The sequence below is a fragment of the Aethalodelphis obliquidens genome, unplaced genomic scaffold, assembly GCF_003676395.1.
Source record: "Aethalodelphis obliquidens isolate GAN/ISIS:26980383/991018 unplaced genomic scaffold, ASM367639v1 scaffold7, whole genome shotgun sequence".
NCBI lineage: Eukaryota > Metazoa > Chordata > Mammalia > Artiodactyla > Delphinidae > Aethalodelphis > Aethalodelphis obliquidens.
Window position 1 is genome coordinate 49,990,622 of NW_020837951.1, and position 25,203 is coordinate 50,015,824.

Consider the following 25,203-nt stretch of genomic DNA (forward strand, 5'->3'; position numbering starts at 1 on the left):
CCTGCATCGGCAGGTGGACTCTCAACCACTGCGCCACCAGGGAAGCCCTCACTTCTTTTTTGGATCCATCTCTCACCTTCATGAGGAGCATGATTCCAATGAGATGGACACATCAATCAATCAGTAAGAACTACAGTGATACGGTGCTTCATGGTTAACACTACAGTGATAGGGGGCGTTGGTAGGAGCTGGATTTGAATTTTGGCTCTGCCATTTACTAGCTCTGAGAGCTGATCAGTTAAGCCTCAGGTTCCTTATCTGCATGAATGGAGACAAATATAACACACACACCTTCATGAAAGAGCTAGCGTAAGAAGAGCACTGGGATAGTGCCTGCATATGGTAAGCACTCATATTGGCCATTCTAATTATTGTTCAAAATTCTATGCTACAAAAAGGCAACCTACTGAATGGGAGAAGATATTTGCAAATGATATGTCTGATAATGGGTCAATATCCAAAATGTATAAAGAACTCATATAACTCAATGTTTTATATATATAAACAACCTGATTAAAAAACAGGCAGAGGACCTGAACAAACATTTTTCCAAAGAAGACATACAGATGGCCATCACTAAAATGCAAATCAAAACCACAGTGAGATATCACCTCACACCTGTCAGAATGGCTATTATCAAAAAGACAACAAATAATGAGTGTTACGAGGATGTAGAGAAAAGGGAACCCTAGTACACTGTTGGTGGAAATGTAAATTGGTACAGCCACTATGGAAAACAGTATGAAGATTCCTCAAAAAATTAAAAATAGAATTACCATATGATTCAGCAATTCCACTCCTAGGTATATCTCCAGAAAAAAATGAAAACACTAATTCAAAAAGATACACACCCCTATGTTCATTACAGCATCATTTTCAATAGCCAAGTTATGGAAGCAACCTAAATGCCCATCAATAGATGAATGGATAAAGAAGATGTCACACACACACACACACACACACACACAATGGAATATTACTCAGCCATAAAAAAGAATGAGAATTTTGTAATTTTCAACAACATGGACTGACCCGGAGGGTATTATGCTTAGTGACATAAATCAGACAGAGAAAGACAAATATTATATGTTTTCACTTGTATGTGGAATCTAAAAAAATAAAGGAATGAATAAAACAAAACAAAACCAGACTCATAAATACAGAGAACAAATTGTTGGTTCCAGAGGGGAGAGGGGTGGCGAGAGGGGCAAGATAGGTGAAGGGAATTTAGAGTTACACACTACTAAGTATAAAATAAACAAGTTACAAGGATGTATGTAATGTAGAATACAGCCAATATTTATAACTATCAATATATATGGAGTATAATCTATAAAAGTATCAAATTACCTGAAGCTAAAATAATATATTGTAAGTCAACTATACTTCAATAAAAAAACAAAATAAAAGCACAAAATCTACCAAACAGAAACAGACTCGGACATAGAAAACAGACTTGTGGTTGCCAAGGGGGAAGGTGGGTGGGGTAGGCATGGGTTGGGAGCTTGGGATTAGCAGATGCAAACTATTATACAGAGAATGTATAACCAACAAGGTCCTACTGTATAGCACAGAGAACTATATTCAATATCCTATGATAAACCATAATGGTAAAGAATATAAAAAAGAATGTACATATGTATAACCGAATCACTTTGCTGTACAGCAGAAATTAACACAATATTGTAAATCAACTATACGCCAGTAAAATAAAGAAAATGCCCTAAATATTTCACAGCTTATTGTTATTAGCTATAAAATAAGATGAAACTAGATCAGTTTTTCTCCAAGCTTGGTGAGAAAAGTTTCTACTGTCTTGTTACCCTCCTACAGCCCGACTTTCCTCTCCTTTCCTGTCCTCCAATGCTTCTGAATCACAACAAACGCTGTGCTAGGAAGACTGCTCAGCTGACCACACAAGCCAGCTAACCACCACCACTATCTCTTTCAGTTCTAAAGGCCCATGATATTTCTAATTGGTCCTCACATGCTCTCAATACAAGCAACAATTAAATGCTGTGGCTTTTCCCTATGGCTTCTGAGGAAGCATTATCCTTTTCTGAAGTGCTTTGCTTTTCAAATAAAGACATTTAAAAAACCCAATAAAGTTAGACACTAATAAAACCAAATAAATAGCAACATTCTTAGAAATAAAACTGATAGTACCAAGGAGGAACAACCAAAACAATGAATAAGATAACTTTTCTACCAAAGGAATAAGGGATAACAGATAAGGAACAGGCGCCAGCATTGCCGTTTAACTACCTTGTGATTTTACATTCCACCCAGGGGCATCACAGGCCCCCGGCTGGTGCAAATCTGGTTTTTTGTAAAGATACGCGCAAGTGGCATGAGCCCTCAGCTCAGGAAGATGAGATTTCACCTGGTCTTTCAGCTTTTTAAAAATACCGTATATTTTTTCCTAGTTAATTCCCTATCTTCTTGGTTGTGGAGGGGAGCCAACTCTTCTGCAAGGATTTTGCAGTATAACCTACTTTTTTTTTTTTTTTTTGCGGTATGCGCGCCTATCACCCTGCGGCCTCTCCCGTTGTGGAGCACAGACTCCGGATGCGCAGGCTCAGTGGCCATGGCTCATGGGCCCAGCCTCTCCGCAGCATGTGGGATCTTCCCGAACCGGGGCACGAACCCACATCCCCTGCATCGGCAGGCAGACTCTCAACCACTGTGCCACCAGGGAAGCCCATAACCTACTTTTTTTAAAAAGTCAAGGCAGTGTGGGGAGGAGTATTGTTCAGTGCAAAAAGACCGTGTACCAAAACTGGGATATTTACAATGTAAAAACAAAAAAATCCTCTCACAATGGTTGGTGGGGAGGAGGTTGCTGTTTTATACAGGGGATCAAGGAATGCTCATCTGAGAGAGATGTTTGGGCTGAGACCTGAAGGGAGGGAGGAAGCAAGCACGGGACAGCTGAGAAAAAGTGTCCAGATGGAAACAGTAAGGTCCTGAGGCAGAAATGTGCTTGGTCTGTGGGAGGAATGCCCAGGAGGCCAGTGTGACCGGAACAGCGTTTGCGAGCACAGAGTAAGGCAGGAGGTTAGAGAGGCGGGGGGAGACCAGACAGGCATAGGGCCTTGAGGACTTTGGATGTTGTTCTGGGAGAGGTGGGAAGACGCTGCAAGACTTTGGGCTGAGGAGTAGCAATTTGGGGCTGATGTCCTGCTGAGTACACTTGAGGAGATACAGTGCAAGGCTAGGGGATACGGGGAAGCAGGGGATGGGGGCGTGGAGATGGGCTGCTGTAGACACACACCGAGTGGTGTTGATGCCCAAGGTCGAGCCTGCACATGGAGAGTGATGGAGAGTGTTTGCTCAGGCTCGGCAAAGCTTTCAAAAGTAGCAAACTCGGAATCAGCACTTGCCCGTTTCACGAGACTCTGTGCAGGTGGAAGGGGCGTGCAGAATGAGCATGAGATGTACTTTGTAAGGAAAATACTCAGTCTCCTCTTTTGCAGTCCAGACCATCGGGGTATCTTTCTGGGCCTCAGCTAACAATTCAGTTAAGCCTCCACAGACAACTTGAGGCGCACTAAAGGGTGTTCCCATACGTGATCACTCACAATCCTCCAAGCAGCCTTGTGAGGTAGGGAGGGCAGGTGTTAGTTCCCTCCTTTGGCCGATAAGGACACGTAGAGTGTTGCCAGAGCTGCACCAGGTCCTTGCTCAAAACCCGCCAACTCCCCACCTTTAGCAGGAGTTAACATAAATCTTTAAGTCACAGGGTCTGGAGATAAGAAAGGAAGTTATAGGGAGAGACAGACAAGAACATCAGATGGAACCAGCAGGGACCAAGATGGCGCCAAATCTGACCTCCGACAGACCCTGAGTCTCACTATACACTGATTTTACTACATTAGCGAATTCAATGATACACCTACTGGTGGCCACGACCGGAGATTAAGGACCAAAAAAGGATAAAAAGAGAGTGGCACCCCACTCCCTCGAAAAGCCCTGCCCCTTCCCAGGTGGACTAATGCGATTGCCTCTCCACCATTAGCCTCACTCCTCCTCCCTTTGTCTTTACTCTTTAAAATACAATCCTTTTCACCACGTGGGTGAGAAGTTGATCTGTGAACTGAGTTCTCGCTTCTCCATTTTTGGGCCATTGAATCAAGCTTGTGCCGCATTGATCTCAGCTTCATTATTTGGCTACACGAACCTGAATGGAAAAAGAACGTTTCCCAGCTGAGGCAGAGGGCCTTAGCCAAGCTAGGGCCTGGGCACAGTCCATATGACTTAATTCGGTAACGAGAAGTTTCCGCCCAGATCACACAGCTGGTGACAACTGAGGGAGGGAGTGAGTCAAGATCATTTGGCACTGAATTCAGGTTCTCCTCATAACCTGGTTCTGTGCCTCTTAGGCTACCAATTTATCAAGGGAGTAAGCCCAAGGCGAAGAAGATTCACACACAAGTGGATACAGTTGAGTCAAAGAAGACATAACTCGGGCTTCCCTGGTGGCGCAGTGGTCGAGAGTCTGCCTGCTAATGCAGGGGACACAGGTTCGAGCCCTGGTCTGGGAGGATCCCACATGCCGCGGAGCAACTAAGCCCGTGAGCCACAACTACTGAGCCTGCGCGTCTGGAGCCTGTGCTCCGCAACAAGAGAGGCCACAATAGTGAGAGGCCCGCGCACCGCGATGAAGAGCGGCCCCCACTTGCCACAACTAGAGAAAGCCCTTGCACAGAAACGAAGACCCAACACAGCCCAAAATAAATAAATAAATAAATAAAAGAAGACATAACTCTGTGGGCAGTGCACTGAGGCGCCCCACTTGGCTTCAACAGTAGGGGATTTGTTCTCATCACATACAGTGATTTAGGATTTTATGCTAGATACTCTTTTGTGTGCTGTTCTACAGGAACTGTGGGATGACATGGCTTGTGAAAAGACACACCATTTGTAGAAGTGACAGGGTGCTATTATTTCTTTTAAAACCCAAGCACGTCTGATCTCACAGAACTTGTTCTCGTGTGAGCCATGGCCCAGGCCCATTTGTAAACCAGGAGGGGAAGGGGAAGAAACCAGAAATTACTTACTAAATAGACATCAAGCACGGAGGCATTATCATCCTGCATTTCCAGAGCGTTTGGCTCAGAAGCCAAGTAGATGGTCCCCTCTTCCAAGGTGAAGGTTGAACTGGAAGGTAACCCTTTACTGGAAAAATAAAGAAGAATGATGAGCATGTGACCTTCAGAAAAAAAATCAAAGGACTTCTCCAAAGTGGTGGCTGAGGTGGGAAAGCTTTGGGGCAAGAAAACAAATTTAGGGCATTTGAAGGAAATATGGTTACACCTAGAGAGATGCTCACCTGAGTTTCAAGGATCTGGCTTTACTGACAGTGCCTTTTCTCTGTCTACTTCAGCGCGTGAGACACTTCACACTTCTGAGAGGTGATCTGTGGGCTCCACGCCTTGTGAGCGTGGACTGCTGGGAATTTAGAGGCCCACCGATCATCTCTGACTCTGAACAGTTAGCTCTCACTGTTTAAATTCTTCTCTCAACAGTACTGATGCTTTGCTAGTTTATAGAAGATAACCTTGTGCCTCATTAGCAGTGATGATTTCTATTGTTCTTTTTCTTTTTGGCATGAAAGGTTCAATTACATCCATGGTTCTCAAAGGAGCATGGGGGGCTGGTGAAAGCCCAACCCCCTGGGCTTGTAGGATTGAAAGAAGGAAGGATGGAAGGAATGTACAATCTTTCCCCCACTGAAATAAAAATTAGTTATGTTTTTAACCTGTGGAAATTTCCACTTGATGGTTCTGCAGGAACAAAATATCTACAAGCAATGGTGGAAGAGTGTGACGTTGATATTAGAAGAGGTGGGCTAGGGGGCTGGCTGTCGGCCACGTGGGACAAACCTGGCAGCGGGCACTAGGGCTGAGAGCCTGAGTGCAGAAGACTGGCCTCCTTGCTCGCTCCCCATCACCAGGGCTGCCACCCCTTCGGGCTGAGCTCTGTCTGAGCTCACCCCATTGAAAACTCTCCATCTAAGTCATCCTCTGGGCTTTTCGTCTGAGCTTCCCAGCTGGACAGGCGACTACTGAGGACTATTGCCCTCCCCTAGTCTGGGGACTACACATAATTCTACTTGTGTACATGTTTACCTATTAACTGAAGATACATGAAATAGAAATTCTGAGGTTTTCAATATTAAAAAAAATCGTCAAAAGAATTGTGTGGATCTTATTAAATCAGGTTCATTTATATAACATATAATGCAAAATTGTAAGAATCCAGACTAGTAGTAAGAGGAATGAGAAGGGGGGATCTCCCATAGGTCTTCCATTTGGTGATATTTGAGAATGTGGACATTCAGAGATGAAAGCCACTTCACCTTGGCTTGATATATTTTCTCTTTAAATTCTGGACACAGGTAAAAAGTCCTCTTGCTTTTCAAAAACCCAAGATGGGTTATACGATGTGGGAAACAGAGTCTGTTTTGATTGATTTTAAAGAGCAGGGTGAATGTGGCCTTTTTCCATTGAGCTGATGACTTTATATTGTAAACCTTCACAGATTTCTTGGGTTAAGTAAACCATCAGGTTTCAAGGCATGCTGTTTGGAGAGGCACTGTGTGGTAATGAACATTGCTCAGGTTATTTTCTGGATCAAGAGCAAGGATGCAGTGATGGGTTTTAATTGGCTTTTGCCTTTTAACTGCTAAGATGCCACTCGCTAATCCAGTGTGTAGAGAACAGTTCAGCCTGGTTAAGCCTTATGAGAGAGATGAATGCTTTATCTACTTAAACAGCAAAGCAAGAAACAAAGTGGTCGGAAATTATGTATGGTTCACATTTGATACAATTAAAAAAATCTCTACTGTCTTCTGGGTTATTTTGTAAACATATAATTTATTTGATGAGATTCAAATCTAAGTTTACCTCTTTTTGTCTAAGGTTTTCCTTATGATTTTTAATGATTTCCATCCTAAGATTAAGGGTATAACCAAGAATATTCTAGAAGTGCTTTTTCTTTTTAAATTTAATTTTTTAATAGCACCACATGTAGCATAAAATACAGCAAAAAGTAATCCTTCTCTTTTTCTTTTCCTTTTGTGATCCAGAGTTCACCTCCCTAGGAGTAAATCCATTTTGCAAGTTATTTTTCAATCTAATATTTGTTTTATTTTTGGAAATGATGAGTGAGCCACTAGCATGGTTAAGACTAAATTAAAATAGAAAAAAATTAGAGTATTCTTTGGGGTTTAATAGGTACATTTATCGATTCTTTTAGCTAAGATATAATATGATTACAGAAAAAAATACCAGATTTCCTCAGTAGCATATGGCCAACTTTGATAAAATCAAACAAGCATATTTAAAAAAACCCACAAACCTCCTGTTATTTACACTGTTTCCCACATGTATTAGAATAATTCCTATCTTAGTAAGCAGAATATTCTGAGCATCCTTAAATTTGGGGGACAAAAGTGAGGCTCATAGGAACTTATATCCAGATTATATAAAGAACACTTGCCGTAAAAAAACAAAAAGGCAAATAACCCAATTAAAAATGAGCAAAGGATCTGAATAGACATTTCTCCAAAAAAGATATACAAAAGGCCAATAAACCCATGGAAAGATGCTCAACATCATTACTCATTAGGGGGATGCAAATCAAAACCACAATGAGATACCACTTCGTACCCACTAGGCCGGCTATAATAAAAAAGACAGATGATAAAGTGTTGGGGTGGATGTGAAGAAGTGAGAGCCCTCCTACGTTGCTGATGGGCACGTAAAATGATGCAGCTACTTTGGAAAACAGTTTTGTGTATCTTCAAAACCATATGACCCAACAACTCCACTCCTTGGTATATACGTAAGGAAAATGAAAATATATGCCTACACAAAAACTTGAACATGAATGTTCACAGCAGCATTACTCATAATAGCCAACATGTGAAAATAATCCAAATGTCCACCAACTGATGAATGGATAAATAATTCATACAATGGAATATTATTTTGCAACAAAAAATAACAAAGCGCTGATATACGCAACAACATGTGTGAATCGTGAAAACACGGTTAAGTGAAAGAAGCTGGTCGTAAAGGACCACATGTGGTATGATTCCATTTAGGTGAAAGGTACGGAAGAAGCAAATCTATAAGATAGAAGGAGGTTAGTGGCTGCCAGGGGCAGGGGTGAGGGGGCAATAGGGAGTGACTACTATTGGGTGTGGGATTTCTTTTTAAAGCATTGAAAACATTCTAAATTTAGGTTCTGGTAACAGTTACACAACTTTGTGAATATACTAAACTCACAAAACTGTATACTGTAAATGGGTGAATTTTGTAGTATGTGAAATATATATTAATAAAGTTTTAAAAAAGTTTCATGAGGTACCTAAGGGTCATGATTCTTTTTTTTTATATTGAAGAATAGTTGTTTTACAATGTTGTACCAATCTCTGCTGTACAGCAAAGTGACTCAGTTATACACATATACACATTCTTTTTTATATTCTTTTCCATTATGTTTTATCACAGGATATTGAATATAATTCTCTGTGCTATATATCAGGACCTTGTTGTTTATCCATTCTAAATGTAATAGTTTGCATCTACCAACCCCAAACTCCCAGTCCATCCTTCTCCCTCCCCCCCTCCCCTTTGGCAACCACAAGTCTGTTCTCTATGTCTATGAGTCTGTTTCTGTTTGGTAGATAAGTTCATTTGTGTCAGATTTTAGATTCCACGTATAAGCGATATCATATGATATTTGTCTTTGTCTGACTTCATTTAGTATGATAATCTCTAGGTCCATCCATATTGCTGCAAATAGCATTATTTCATTCTTTTTATGGCTGAGTAATATTGCGTTGTGTGTGTGTGTATACATACATACATACATAATACACATATATACACACCACATCTTTTTTATCCATTCATCTGTCAGTGGACATTTAGGTTGCTTCCATGTCCTGGCTATTGTAAATAGTGCTGCTATGAACATTGCTGCATGCATCTTTTCGAACTGAGTTTTTGTCTTTTCTGGATATATGCCCAGGAGAGGGACTGCTGAATCATATGTACCACATAACTCTATTTTTAGCTTTTTAAAGAACCTCCACACTGCTCTCCATAGTGGCTGCACCAACATATATTCCCACCACCGGTCATGATTCTAAACTTGATCTCTCAGTACATAGTATTAGAAATATCAGAAATGTGATGGAATAGATATTTTTAGGTTACATACATTTTAGAATTATCTGTTTTGAATAAACCCCCGATTTATTTGCCGTTCATTCAGAAAACATCTTCTTTTTCCTAATAGAGAAAAAAATTCTAGTTGACCTGACATGAGAGAGTTGGGCTCTGCAATTTCAAGGCCTGAGGTGGAGAGATGCTGCGTGCAGGCTGGGGAAGCCTGACCATCTGCAGTGTCACAGGGCCAGTGCTGCTGAAGTACGAGCAGAGGTAAGGGGACCTTTATCCTGGAGGATGCTTTGCCTACAAGGTGCAAATTGCTGGCCCACAGACCCAGTCTGGCTGGGAGAAGTGTGTTTTGGGCCCAAGGAGATTTTTTTAAATTTGAATGATTGCTAAATTAAGAAACAGGAAATTCCTACCAAACCCAGTTTTCCACAGCTTCTTATGAGAAACGAGAAGAGCAGGCAACTCTGAGCCCACATTTCTGAGTAGCCATGAGGTTGCGGCATGTCCTTTCTGGTTCCCCAGGGTCCCCACTGCTCTCTTCGGCGTCACACCTGGCCTGTTCTACCCATCTGCATCACCCCTGCCTGGCCCCTCTGTGTATGTGTCAGCCCAACATCCCTACTCCGCTGATGAGGGGACTAAGGCCCGAGGAGGCACAGTAATTCGCCCAAGGTCACACTGCAGTTGAATAGAGCTGGGATATAAACTTTGTTTTCCAATTAAACACTTTTTCTATGGTCATCTGTGATGAAATTTTAGAAATTTGCCACTGCAGGAGTTGAGGGAGCTGAGGCCAATGTACCTAGGAGCTTGAAAATCATCAAATAAACCAGCAAAAACAAATGCAGGATTTGAGAATAATAACCATTTGAGAATGCTAATAAAGATTTGAGAATAATAATAAACAAATGCAGGATCTGAGGATAAATGAGAATAATAATACCAAACATGCAGGACTGTTGTGAGCTTGATATGAGCTGTGGAGATCTTCTGTTTGAGAAGAGTTATGATGGCCAGAAAGGTTTGAGGAAAAGTAAGTAGGTAAAGTATGCTTTATAAGCCACATATCTATCTTTCTCAGAAAGTTAAAAGAGTTACCATATGAGCCGGCAATCTCATTTCTGTTCCCCCAGTGTTATGGGCTGGAATGTGTGCCTCCCCCAACCCTCCATTTATATCTTGAAATTCTTAACCCCCAATACTTCAGAATGTGTCTGTATTTGGACATCGGCTCTTTAAAGAGGTGATTAAGGTTAAGTGAGATCATTGGGGTGGCTCTAATCCAATATGACTGGTGTCCTTATAAGAAGGGGAGGAGATTAGGACACAGACAGAGAAAAGACCCTGTGAAGATAGCGGGAGCAGACGGCCGTCTACAAGTCAAGCAGAGAGGCCTCAGAGTAAACCAACCTTGCTGACACAGTGATCTCAGACCTCTAGCCTCCAGAACTGTGAGAAAATACATTTCTGTTGTTCAAGCCACTCAGTCTGTGGTACTTCGTTATGGTAACCCTAAAACTAATATACCCATGTTCACAGCAGCATTTTTCACAGTAGCCTATAGGTGGTATCATTCCACCTACTTCCTCATGTAAGTAGTCAAATTCACAGAGATAAGAAAGTAGAAGGGTGGTTGCTGGGGCTGAGGGGAGGGAGGAAATGGGGAGTTGTTTAATGGGTACAGAGTTTCAGTTTTGCAAGATGAAAAGGTTCTGGAGATTGGTTGCACAACAATGTGAATGTACTTAACACTGTTGAACTGTACACTTAAACATGGTTAAGATGGTAAATTTTAAGTTATGTATATTTTACCACAGTTTAAAAAAGTAATTAATATTCATTATTAAAAATAATAAATATCTAATAGTTCACAAGAACAACAAAGCTATTTAAGCTTCCAATGTTTTAATACTTAAAACAAAATGACATATAAATATATAGCTCTATATAAATAATCAGGCATTTATAAAGTCCCATTAAATGCACTCAGAATAATCTGACATTATATACAATGGAATATTACTCAGCCATAAAAAGAAACAAAATTGAGTTATTTGTAGTGAGGTGGATGGAGCTGGAGTCTGTCATACAGAGTGAAGTAAGTCAGAAGGAGAAAAACAAATACTGTATGCTAACACATATATATGGAATTTAAGGAAAAAAAATGTCATGAAGAGCCTAGGGTTAGGATGGGAATAAAGACACAGACCTACTAGAGCATGAACTTGAGGATATGAGGAGGGGGAAGGGTAAGCTGTGACAAAGTGAGAGAGTGGCATGGACATATATACACTACCAAACGTAGGGTGGATAGCTAGTGGGAAGCAGCTGCATGGCGCAGGGAGACCAGCCAGCTAGGTGGTTTGTGACCACCTAGAGGGGTGGGATAGGGAGGGTGGGAGGGAGGGAGACACAAGAGGGAAGAGATATGGGGATATATGTATATGTATAACTGATTCACTTTGTTGTAAAGCAGAAACTAACACACCATTGTAAAGCAATTATACTCCAATAAAGATGTTAAAAAAATAGCAAAAGCTATATAATCAATTGATTAATCTTTAAAAAATATTTGTTATCTTCATTATTCAGTATGTACTGAGTGAGATCAGAGTACAGAACTGGCATTTTACTTCCCTAAAACTCTTAGATTAGGTCCTACCTACTGCCCAAGAAAGAATGAGAATACACCCTAGGGAAACGGATACCTGAGCAGATAAGGCATTCCAGGCAGAGCCTGAACTTTGGAATCAGATGACTGGCTTTGAATTCTGGCTTTTCCTCTTAGCTGTGTGTGTGATACTGGATGAGTTTCTTAACCCCTCTGAACTCCAGTTTCCCACATGTAAAATGAGAATAATAATACCAAACATGCAGGATTGTTGGAGTGATGAGTGATAACGAATTGTACAACACAAACAGCCATTGTTGCACATTGTATTCTAGGTGCCAGGATGCAGCAGAGATTAAAATAAACAGAGATCTCTGCCTCATGGAATTTACATAGCACTGAGGAGAACAGATAACGAGAAAAATACCTAAAACACATAGTATGTTGGTCAAAAGCACCAAGGAGAAAAATAAAGCACAGAAGGGAGAGAAGTGAGTGAGTGGCATAGACCATTTCCAAGCAGCATACTTTCCGGGCTCTGCCATTGGAGATTTTGGGGTCTCAGGCATGAGTCAGACACTAGGGGACACATCCAGGTCTCCTATACTCCATGGGACACACTAGCAAGTCCTCTGAAGCCCCATTGAAGTCCCTTTCCCTGGGCTGGGACAGGCACCCACACTCCCTGACAGGTCTCTCCAAATATCACACTCAAACTGCCAACTCTTCTTGGCTTCTCTAACTTCTTTTAGGGACTGGAGGTGGTGGTCAGCTAACGGTTTTTGACCACTTCCTTTGCATGTCCTGCAGTCTCACACCTTGCTTTTGTTTTGGGTCTCTGGTGACACTGATAGTAAAAATATTTCATTTTAACATTCCGTTATGTTATTTTTAGCAAAGAGGTTAGTAAAGGTTATACATGAAAATGATTCACATAAGGACATAAAGTATTATCTGGGCTTTAAGAACCTTTATACTATACTTTGAATGTGTATGTCATTGCTACTTAAAAAATTAATGAAGAGCAATTATTAAAAGAGTAGGGAGGTAATGTAAGAATAAACCATCCAACCTAAATAAAGGCATCCCTAGCCGACAGCAAATTCCTCCTTCTTTGAAGAGGCCTCAAGTAGAAAGGTAAGATATGTTCTAAAAGGGATTTTCGGGACTTCCCTGGTGGCGCAGTGGTTAAGAATCCGCCTGCCAATGCAGGGGACACGGGTTCGATCTCTGGTCCGGGAAGATCCCACATGCCATGGAGCAACTAAGCCAGTGCGCCACAACTACTGAGCCTGTGCTCTACAGCCCGCGAGCCACAACTACTGAGCCCATGTGCCACAACTACTGAAGCCCGTGTGCCTACAGCCCGTGCTCCGCAACAAGAGAAGCCACCACAATGAGAAGCCCACGCACCTCAACGAAGAGTAGCCCCCGCTCGCCTCAACTAGAGAAAGCCCACGCACAGCAATGAAGACCCAATGCAGCCAAAAATAAATAAATTTTTTTAAAACAGGGGATTTTCACTTAAATGTTTATGTCACTGATCAATTTCATGTTCATTTCTCTTCAGTTCTGACACTGGGAAATATTCTTGCTATTGCCCTGTTTTCTTACTCACTGTTGATTTCCTGGGCACAAGCCTATTTGGAATCAATTTCTAATTTCTCTGGCTGAGAGTTTTCCAGATTCCGTTTTAAGGGTCACTTTTAAGTGAGAGCATCTCTCTTGGGTAGAATGCCTTCCAAACCCAGCGATCCAGTCAGAGGGCCTGCCATTCCTCAGCCTTGCAGCTTGGGAAGATCCATGTCTAGAAGCAATTTTACGCGAATGGGTTTAAAAGTCTGGCTGGCTGCCTGGGTTCTGCACCATCAAGTTTTGCCACAGTTCCCTCAATTGAGACTGTCTGAGGGCTAATTGCACCTAATTTGCAACAAGGCGCTCAGGAAACCGTTAATCTATCTAGTTCTGTTCCTCCCTTGTAAAAGCAGAGGAACTGCCAATATTCTTCAGCTGCTCTGTGCTCTGGTCTCTGCACACATCACAAACTTGTCACAGGTAAGAGCAGTACAAGGAGGGGGAATTTTATTGTCCTCCTAGCTCCCTCTGGGAGCTGACATTAATGGTTCTCTGATGCCACGCAGGCTTCTCTGTCATTTACAAAAATGCTCCTTTCTGTTACCAGCAACATTAGTTTGGCTTCATAGGAGAGCATTAGCCTGGCTGGACTGCTGAAAACAGACATCAGTCATTTAGTAGCCTGGAACACTCTGATTTCTGTTTGCAGACCTAATGAGTGTTTTATAGCTAATTCTCCTGAAGGCATTTGCTCAGAGAACATAGGGTTTTTGTCTTTTAAAAACACAGTTTCTACCTTTTGAAAGTCATCCTCTCACTGCCTTAATTTCTTTTTGGTCAAAGTAACATCATAATGTATCATACAATACAGATGACTTATGATGAAATAAACAACCTCCTGCTTTCACCTGCACCCCAGTCATCTCCCCAAAGGCGGCACCTTTCACCATTTCTCTTTTTAGCCCTTCTGGTGGTTCCCTTCATATCTTTTGATGAATCAGGGAATAAAATATATTCTCAACCCAAGGCAGCATCTATTGATTCAATATAAAGGATGTTTGCCTACCCCTACTTCGTACTTCCTCCCAACATTTGCTATTTATATTTTATTTATTGTGTAACTGTAAATCATATACTTAATAACTTTTTCTAGTCCATCAACCACAAACCATATATCTTTAATTTCCCATATTTACTCTTTGTCCCTGCTTTCCTCTCTCACTCTGTATTAGACACACTTTAAAAAGATCTTTAAAAATCTTTACTTTGTCTTGGCTATTCATACTTATATTCCTTTATTCTTATCTTGTAGCTATAACCAATTTTTCCTGCTTGTCCATGGACTGATTCTAAAATTAGAAAATCAATACACAGAGTTTAATATTATTATGACTATGTAAATGTTGTTAATGCCTGGCCAACAGTGTGTTAGGGTTACATTTCCCTCTCTGGATTCAAAATCATGATTGCTGGGCCATGCAAAGAAAAATGTTCCCATCATCAAGGTTAACTGGAATCTCTGTTTTTTTTTTTAAACTTTTGCTCAAATTCCTACCACGTTTTAGTCTGCTTCATGGTTGGAGGTTTTTGCCCTTTAGAAATGGACTGAATGCCATGTGGGTAAAACCTAGGGAGCATCTGGACTAAGTGTGGAGGCCTGAAGACAAGCCCTGCTTCTCGGATTATTAGTTACAACGCTGGGCAAGTCATGACCCTGAGGTCCTGGTTCCTCCTCTGAAAGTGAGAACGGCAGTCCCCATCCAGCCCACCTCCCAGGGCCATCGAGAGGACCAAGCCAGAACATGCAAGTGAGAGAAAGGCAGACAGAGGGTAATGCTCTTCTGTATAAACTACCTGCAGTATCACTATGACTTCTACCTCCGGGACTCTGCTTGTTTCCTGGGGGTGGGGGGAGGGGGTGTTTGTTTGAGGAGGTCTGCTGGCATAGACAGATTTATCATAACACTTTGGAAAGAATTCTTTTTCTGCTAGTCTAAGTTTAGCTACCGGAACACTGACCGATGATAACAAATGTGGACGGGAAAGCTCTACTTGCAGAGAAAATCGACAAGTATAGCCTAGTCTCACTTAAAGGCTACTAATACTTGTTCAGTCCTAGAGACACACTCTGCGTATGGGCAGGCCCACCCCAGCATGACTCAGGCACTTCTGATGTGATGATCAAGGCAAGGCCACGTGCCCCTCTTGGAAAAGCTCACCTCTGGCTGGGGTGGCTTGGGGGTGGAGGCTGCTCTAGGGTCTGGAGTTCTGAAGCCCTGGCACCGGGGTGCCTATTTGCAGCTGGGATAGTGTCGGCCTGCAGCGAGTCTCATGCCTGTGCCAGGATGAGCATCTCCTTCATGCCAAGCTCCTTGGTTGAGTGTACAGGCACATCTGCAAGACCCCCCCCCACGCCCCTCCCGCCAAGTATGGACCCAGAGAAGTGGGAAGCCCTTGGCCATGGTCACTGCATCCAGAATGCTTTACCGCTCACTTTCCTAACCTACCCTGCCAGACAGGAGGCTTTCAGAAGGATCTGATGCTTTCTTTCTGTCTTCTCTCCTTTTCAGCCACTTCCATGCTTTCCCACTTTGGCTGTTTTTAGACAAGGAGGCTGCCTGTTTCTAATAAAGGCAAGCAGAGCGGCAGGCTCTCTCTTTGGAATTGAGCAATGGCTTCCTTATGGGTCTAACACTTGGGTTTAACCCTCGCCTCTCCCTGCGTAAGTGACACCTGAGGCACAAACACTGTTGTAGACAGAACACAAAGAGTAGCACTTTGAACTGGCAGGCCAAGAGAGAGGCAAACAGTGTGCTGCCAGGTCTATTAGTTCTGGGGACCGGAAGCCACAGCTGCTGAGAGAGCTGGCAGCAACTGAGCTCCTGCGACCAGCAGCTTCAGAAGCAAGCAGAGGAAGGAGGTCAGGGCCCTCCGTCTGAGGAAAACGTGTGTACGTGTGTGGGTGGTGGCTGGAGGGAGAATGCTTTCAAAAAGGAACCCCCATCCAAGTTCAGGGAACTTTTCCACCATATATCTCTAGGAGATTTATTTTTCTTTTCAATATCCTCCCACACACATTTGGGACGAAGTGAGAGAGCGGCATGGACATATATACTACCAAATATAAAATAGATAGCTAGTGGGAAGCAGCCGCATAGCACAGGGAGATCAGCTTGGTGCTTTGTGACCACCTAGAGGGGTGGGATAGGGAGGGTGGGAGGGAGGGAGACGCAAGAGGGAAGAGATATGGGAACATATGTATATGTATAACTGATTCACTTTGTTATAAAGCAGAAACTAACACACCATTGTAAAGCAATTATACTCCAATAAAGATGTTAAAAAAAAAAAAAAGTCATGAAGAACCTAGGGGTAAGATGGGAATAAAGACACAGACCTACTAGAGAATGGACTTGAGGATATGGGGAGGGGGAAGGGTAAGCTGTGACAAAGTGAGAGAGTGGCATGGACATATATACACTACCAAACATAAAATAGATAGCTAGTGGGAAGCAGCCGCATAGCACAGGGAGATCAGCTAGGTGGTTTGTGACCACCTAGAGGGGTGGGATAGGGAGGGTGGGAGGGAGATGCAAGAGGGAGGAGATATGGGGATATATGTGTATGTATAGCTGATTCACTTTGTTATAAAGCAGAAACTAACACACCATTGTAAAGCAATTATACTCCAATAAAGATATTGAAAAAAAAATAAAGCTAGCAGTCCTCATTGACAGTGATGTTTATACTGTGATGATTGCATTACAGACATTATTTCATTTAATCACCAAAGATCCTCCTGATACGATGACCAAAAAAGCACATGAAAAGATGCTCAATATCACTAATCATTAGAGAAATGCAAATCAAAACTACAAAGAGGTATCACCTCACACCGGTCACTATGGCCATCATCAAAAAATCTACAAACAATAAATGCTGGAGAGGGTGTAGAGAAAAGGGAACCCTTCTACACTGTTGGTGGGAATGTAAATTGGAACAGCCACTATGGAGAACAGTATGGAGGTTCCTTAAAAAACTAAAACTAGAACTACCATACGACCCAGCAATCCCACTACTGGGCATCTACCTGGAGAAAACTGTACTTTGAAAAGATGCAGGCACCCCAGTTTTCATTGCATCACTATTTACAATAGCCAGGACGTGGAAGCAACTTAAATGTCCATCAACAGAGGAATGGATAAAGAAGATGTGCTACATATATACAATGGAATATTAGCCATAAAAAAGAACAAAATAATGCCATTTGCAGCAACATGGATGGATTGTAATACTGAGTGAGGTAAGGCAGACAGAGAAAGACAAATGTCATATGATATCACTTATATGTGGAATCTAAAAAAAAAAAAGGTACAAATAAACTTATTTACAGAACAGAAGTAGAGTCTTAGATGTAGAAAACAAACTTATGGTTACCAGGGGGATAAGGTTGGGGGAGGGATAAATTGGGAGACTGGGATTGACATATACACAGTACTATATATAAAATAGATAACTAATAAGAACCTACTGTACAGCACAGGGAACTCTACTCAGTACTCTGTAATGGTCTATATGGGAAAAGAATCTAAAATAAAAAAAGAGTGGATATATGTGTATGTATAACTGATTCACTTTGCTGTGCACCTGAAACTAACACCACACTGTAAATCAACTATGCTCCAATAAAGATTAAAACAATAAAGATCGCCCTGTTAGGTTGGGTCTCTTCCTATTTATTTTGTACATGTGAGTTTTAAGGCTAACGTATCTAACCACAGTTAATAAATGGTGGCACTGGATTTGAACCCAGGCCTGACTCTGGAGCCATGCCACACATATTCCCTCAAGTGTCCAACCACTGCAAAAAATTCACCCTTTGCTACGTTCCTAAGATATCCCCAGCAACAATGGTTTAATCATATAAAAGAAAAAAGGACATATATAAATCTGTTTCCAAATGACAAATCTATTACTATAAATAAGTCTTGATTATCTGACTTAAGACAGGCAGGGATAGATATTAGAGAACAGCAAGAGGAACTCTGATGCCCCCATACACAAAAATTAATTTGAGATGGATCACAGACAAAATGTGAAAGCTAAAACTATTCAGCTTCCAGGAGAAAACAAAGGGGAATGTCTCCTTGACCTCGGGGGGTCATGACTAGGAAGGCACAGAAGGGAACTTCTGGTATGATGGGAATATTCTTTATCTCGATCTGGGTGATGGTTAATGGAGTGTACACATTTTTGTCAAAATTTATGAAACTATACGCTTAAAATTTGTGCATTTTGCTGTACACAAATTATATTTCAACAATGAACTGTCTGCATGAAAAAACAGTATCTGCTTTTCTACTCACAAAACTATAAGTCATCCATTCAAATGTATACTGAGTGCCTACTTCATCCAGGTACTGTTGCTGAAAGTGTAAAATAAGTTGGTAAACAGTTCTCACATGGCTGAGTCACTGGCTTAAGGAGCTTTCAAAACAGTTGGTGAGATGATAGATGTTAAAAAGAGGAAAATGACTATATATATATCATTATTATCAAATATAAACATGCAAACACCCTCAGATAAGTGGCATGCACTGAAAACAGTACTCTAGCTAGAGAAAAGCACCACAAAGGCAACAGGAACTGGGACCTTTTAAATCACAGGGGACCCATGGCCTCCATGGTATGTGGAAGAATAAGCTAGAACAAGAGGCAGGGTAGCTGACTTCTGGTACTAACTTGGCACTAAGTGTGGTGTGTGCTGTATTTGGGTAAGCCGTCTAACTGCCCTGAGCCCCGGTTTCCTCCTTTGTAAAAATCAGGGCTTTGAACTCGGAAAGGTCCTTCCAGCTTTCAAAAGCTTTGATCCTTAGCCTAGTTGGCCCTCTTTCAACTTCCCCAGAAAACCAAGTCTGAGGTCAGAGCAGCCTATCAGGAATACAGTATGCTGAAATGGACATGCCCGTGCTGTGTAAGCCAATGGAACCAATAAGGGTTTAAGAGAAAGTGAACAAATAATTCCGAACCACAGCACCCTTACCCCCTACACTGTACCTCAATGACGTGACTCCCACGGATGGTGGTTTGTAGTCAGATACTCTGCAATCTCTTTACACGTACTTCCTAGCAGGACTGGGGAAAAAGATTCCAGGAAAAGAAATCCTTATTCGGAGAGATGGTGCTATAGGTTAAATCGTATCCCCTTAAAAGTTGTATGTTGACAACTTAGCCCTCAGTACCTCAGAATGTGACCTTATTTGGGAATAGGGTCATTGCAGATGTAATTAGTTAAGATGAGGTCATACTGGAGTAGGGTGGGCCCTACTGCAGTATGACTGGTGTTGTTATAAAAAGGGGACATTTGAACACAGGCATGCACACAGGGAGAATGCCATGTCACGATAAAGGCAGAGACCAGGTGATGCCTCTGTACGCCAAGGAATGCCAAAGATTGCCAGGAAATCACCAGAAGCCAGGTGACAAGCATGAAACAGATTCATCCCCACAGTCCTCAAAAGGAAGCAGCGCTGTCAACATCTCAGACTCCTGGCCTCCTGAACAGCGAGACAAGCCACCCGGCGTGTGGTACTTTGTTACGGCCACCCCAGCAAACTAGTACAGGTGGTATAAATGCTTAAAGGAAAACCCTGCCTTGGCCAGTGGGCTGGGGCTCACTAACTTTCCCTTCCTTTCCTTAGCCCATAACATCAGTAAACTTAACCTTCAGGAAATTTATAATTTGGGTACCTGAAAAACGTACTATTCCTTTTCTTTGCTAAACACTACATTTCCTGTTTTTAAAAAGTAAGGCACTCCAGGAAAATCTCCCAAACATTTGTTGAGCTTACCAGGAATATCTAGATAGTGTTTGTGCCTTAGCTTTCGGACTCCACTCAGGTCCTCCTCATGTCAATGTCCTAAACATGCACTGGGTGGAAATGACCACCTCAGCACATAAGTGGCATCATTTACTCAAAATCCAAATTACTATCAAGTCTGCAGAAACTGCTGGAAAAAAATAATACGAGAACAGATTACAAGGCAGCCTTGCTCTCACAGATGTACACTGTAATTATCACTGTTCAGGGCTATCAGAAAACCATTAGCAGAATTGATTTTTAATGGGCCTGCTAGCTTCAAAGAGGTACATAATGACATGAAGGTTTCTCACATGTGGCCGGGCCAAGGCCAAACTAATTATAAGCTCTGACTGGAATAATCGGAAAATGTCACAGAAACTACTGGTCTCTGCTGGACAGGTCAACACCCTGTCTGGAGTCATTAGGAACAGAAGGAGCTTAAGGAGAGAGAAATCGCACAGAGCCCTAGTTTGCCAAGGATGGGAGGTGGCTGGCTGAGATGGGTGGGAATAGAGTATTGGCATCTCTGAGAAGAACTGGGAATTGTTCTGGCTTCCAAATCATGGCTCAGCTTTAATTCTCTCTCGCAGTGGTCCTTTTATACACCAAAACCCTTCTTTTAAGTTAAGGAATAAAACTAGGTGCTTTAGAATCAACAGTCAGGACACCCCATTAGCTTCAATAGTGGTTCTCGTACAACCATGCATTAGAATTCACAGGCTCAGGAAGCTGAATTTTTACCCACTTGCTGTTTCTGAAGCAGGTGGTTCTAGAACCTGTAGTTTAAGAAATACTGCCTTATAGACACAGGAAGAAAAATACTGCATGATCTCATTTACATGAGGAGATTTCAGGTGCTCTCACCACACACACACACACACACGCACGCGCGCGCGCGCACACACACACACACACACACACACAAACTTCCAGTTATAAGATAAAATAAGTCCTGGGGATGGAATGGACAGCATGGTGACTGTAGTTAACGATACTGTACTGTATGTCTGAAAGATGCAGACAGAGTAGATCTTAAAAACAAACAAAATCAAACCAAACCAACTAAAACAGACACAAAACATAGTCCCTACCTTTAAGAGTCCATAATCTAGTGAAGAAACAAGCTAACTTCGAGTTAATAAAACCAATTCCTAGTCTCAAAAAAAAAAAAGTAACTATGTGAGGAGATGGATATATTAATCAGCTTGACTACAGTAACCATTTCACTATGTATAGCAACTCATCATGTTTTACACCTTAAACATATGCCATTTTTATTAAAAGTATATACTGTAAAAATAAGAGTTCTGGGGGAGAACAGTTTGTAATAACCTATGCAAAATAAGAACAGGAAATATAAGTTCCAAATATATTCAGCACGATAAAACTTTGCATATGTATTATTTCCTATGTAATTTTTGGGAAACTAGTATTTTAGAGAAATGGTCATAGGCATTCAAGTTAATATATCAGGTTGTCATAAATAAACACTAAAACCTAAAAAGAAAAAAGAAATACTGGCTTAACAGAATGGTAAGGCAGTGGGACATGCAGTCCAGACATGGTGTGGTATGCGTCTACGAATGACTAAGGACCAGAACGGCCCATCCTGGGGAGCCTGGCAAAGCATGAGGAAGATGTTGGTCACTGCTGAAGGGCCTCGCCCCATGCCTTCGAGGTTCAATGCTGGCTCTGCTCTGCAGCTGCGGTTGAGAGTGCCTGCAGGGGTCAGCGTCCAGCTCTGTAGGCTGGACCTGGCTGGTGTTCAGGAGCTCTGAATACCATTGACTTTACTGGGGTCAGATATGTAGCCATTTACCAGGTGTCACGCTCAAGAAATCCTACCTTCCAGAAAAAACATATAAGTCATCTAATAAATGATTAGGCACTTTGTAAAACACCATAAAAAAGGCTACCCATTATTTTACACTGTTCACATACCTGACTCTTTGATATGTGTAAATGTGCTTAGCAATCTGTAAATACAAATATTAATGTTTAAAAGTTGTCACTGAAATTATACCCTTTCCCATTTATTCTACCTACTCTGGAGAAGTCTAAATTATCCATTTTTGGAGTTTGATTTAGGCTATTAATTTCGGATAATGCCTATCTTTCATATGCATGTCTACATGCTATTAATGTAAAATTTCTCAATGGCTATTAATAAAAATGTTCTCAAAGTATTTACCATTCAGAGGCCTCCACAGCATTTCCTTAGATGACATAGTTACACGACACGTGAGCTGATTTAGGAAGAGGCACCTGAAAGCTTTGGTTCTCCCCTCGTGGTTTCCCCTTCTAACCAGTGTTACTTAGCTGCCACTTAGGCAGTTACTCCATCTCTCTGAGACTGTTCTTTATCTATATGATAACTTTCCTTGTTTAACACAAGGCTGACGTGAGTAATTTATATGCAAGTGTCTCCCACGCTTCTTGCCCTTGGAACATCCTCTTCTCCACTAAAGCTGGAGGTGCCTGAATTTACCTCCTCGTTGGCCCCTTGCCTCTAGCAATATACCAGCATTTGTGAGGATTCAGTGACGTAACTCTTATAAAGTCTGTCGCTCATGTTGAATACATTTTAGCTCTTATTAATATTATCACTGAAGAGAATTATAATAGACATTTTATGGACTTCAGTGGCATATAAGGAGTGGTGTACTGGGAAGTGTTTAACAACTAGAATTTTGGGAAAAAATGTCTGTGTGTATATATGTTTATTATAAATTTTACTGGCAAAGAATGTGTAGCACACAATATACAAAAAATAATAAAACATGCAATAGTCTTTACTGTCAATTCCATATAACCAATTGATTGTCATAGAATGCTTTTGTTGAGTTTGGTAGAACTGCATCCACAGCCAACTTATGATTGCAGTAGATGACTGTGTAGTTCTAACATGATGTTGGTTGGTATTCTCCTTTACATTAGTAAGACAAAAATAAAATAAAGACACTCGTCAGAACTTCACTCATTTGTCAATGATATGAGCTACTTTTCTGATGAGTGGAAAAACAGTTTTCAAATAATGGAAAATTACTTCCTCAATATGTTATGCTATTGACAATACAATGGCTATAGATATGACACACTCTGAAGGTTTAAAAAGAGATGATTAACAAAACAATAAATCTAGCCCTGACTTATAGCGCTTGACAATTGCCGTGGAATAAATACTTCTGCTTCAGTTTACCAATGTGATGTCGCTGAATGAGGAGCTGGAATGGAATGCACCATAGAAGACTACCTAGCATTCCCATGATACAGATCCAGTGTACATAAACAACCTCAAGGGCAAATAACAGTAGGTATATAGTGAAGTAATTAGGAAGGGATAACCTTTGAGTATTATCTTTTAAAAAATATAACTCATTTAGTTGTTAGTTTATGTAATTTAATTTCTAATAATGGCTGTGCTTAACAACTGGCTTGCAAAATTTCACAGTTGACTCTCAAGAGCCAGAAGGAGCGGGCTCCAGCACACAGCTGGACAAACGCTAAAGGAAAACCTTAGGAGACATTTTGGACACAATCTATTGGAGTTGCTGCTTCCATCGGAATCACTATGGCTGCTGGCAAAATGTTACCAGTCATGCTTTGTGACCACCTAGAGGGGTGGGACAGGGAGGGTGGGAGGGAGACAGAAGAGGGAGGGGATATGGGGATATATGTATACATATATCTGATTCACTTTGTTATATAGCAGAAACTAACACAACATTGTAAAGCAATTATATTCCAATAAAGATGTTAAAAAAAAATGTTACCAGTCAGTGAACAATAGAGCCTGGTGGGATTTCAGAATAATCAAATCTATACATCCATATGCAATTTCTTAATCAACAGACATTAAAAATACAATTGCATGAACATTTCAACTTTGAAGAGTGAGAGCCCACTCCTTTTAGTTCTACAAACTGAGAGCTAGAAAAGAGTGTATACCTTCTTGTAGGGAAGATAATATATATTTAGGGAATAAAATCTACAACATTTGGATGAACAAAAGTTCATCTATCTTGGTATTAATGACCTACTTTGTTTACCCAACGCTTTTCTTCACATTGCAGGAAAGATGATCTCAGATGATCCCCTTGATGCAATACTGCCTGTGTAGGACAATTTCCTACTAATTGCCAGGAACAACCAAACACCAGCGGTAATCGTGAAAGCGTAGGCCAGTCCTGTTCCAAGTACATAATGAATAAGCATCTAAAAGACTTGACACAGTATCTGGTCTTGACAACCTATAATTAACCCCGGCTATAATTCTAGATGGAACAGAGTTTCAGTGAAAAACAATTTCAGGGAAAACAAATGCTCCTTTAAATAAATTTAGACTTCACCGGGCAATGGTTTTGGAAAGTCAGCCTCAATCCTCATAATATTTAAGAAAGGATCAGTGGAAAGGTCACTGGATTCAGAGTTGAAGGACCTAGATTCTGCTCTTGATTCTGCTACTACCTATCTTGTGCGCTGAGTGATGCTGAATAAGTAATGTCACCTCTATTTACCTTAGTTTCCTAATTTTTATTTTTATTTATTTTCTAAAAAATATTTATTTATTTATTTTTGGCTGCATGGGGACTTCATTGCTGCGTGCAGGCTTTCTCTAGTTGTGGCGAGCGGGGGCTATTCTTCTCTGTGGTGCACGGGCTTCTCATTGCGGTGGCTTCTCTTGTTGCGGAGCACGGGCTCTAGGTGCACGGGCTTCAGTAGTTCTGGCTCATGGGCTCTAGAGCGCAGGCTCAGTAGTTGTGGCGCACGGGCTTAGTTGGTCCGTGGCATGTGGGATCTTCCTGGACCAGGGATCGACTCCGCATTGGCAGGCGGATTTTTTGTTTTTTTTGTTTTTTTTGGGCGGTACATGGGCCTCTCACTGTTGTGGCCTCTCCCGTCGCGGAGCACAGGCTCCGGACGCGCAGGCTCAGCGTCCATGGCTCACGGGCCCAGACGC

At 41.5% G+C, this 25,203-nt stretch overlaps 1 protein-coding gene across 5 annotated transcripts in view; it reads right to left on the reverse strand.

Moving 5' to 3' along the window:
• Window positions 1–25,203, reverse strand: part of PIP5K1B (phosphatidylinositol-4-phosphate 5-kinase type 1 beta) — a 321,872-nt gene that overhangs the window by 18,473 nt on the left and 278,196 nt on the right. For 3 of the 5 annotated variants that reach the window (XM_027105737.1, XM_027105733.1, XM_027105734.1), the window contains one exon: window positions 5,061–5,178. The exons of the other annotated variants lie outside the window; for them this stretch is intronic. In XM_027105737.1, coding sequence (XP_026961538.1) covers window positions 5,061–5,178 — 118 coding nt within the window. The remainder of the gene's footprint in view (window positions 1–5,060; window positions 5,179–25,203) is intronic. 5 annotated transcript variants of the gene reach the window in all.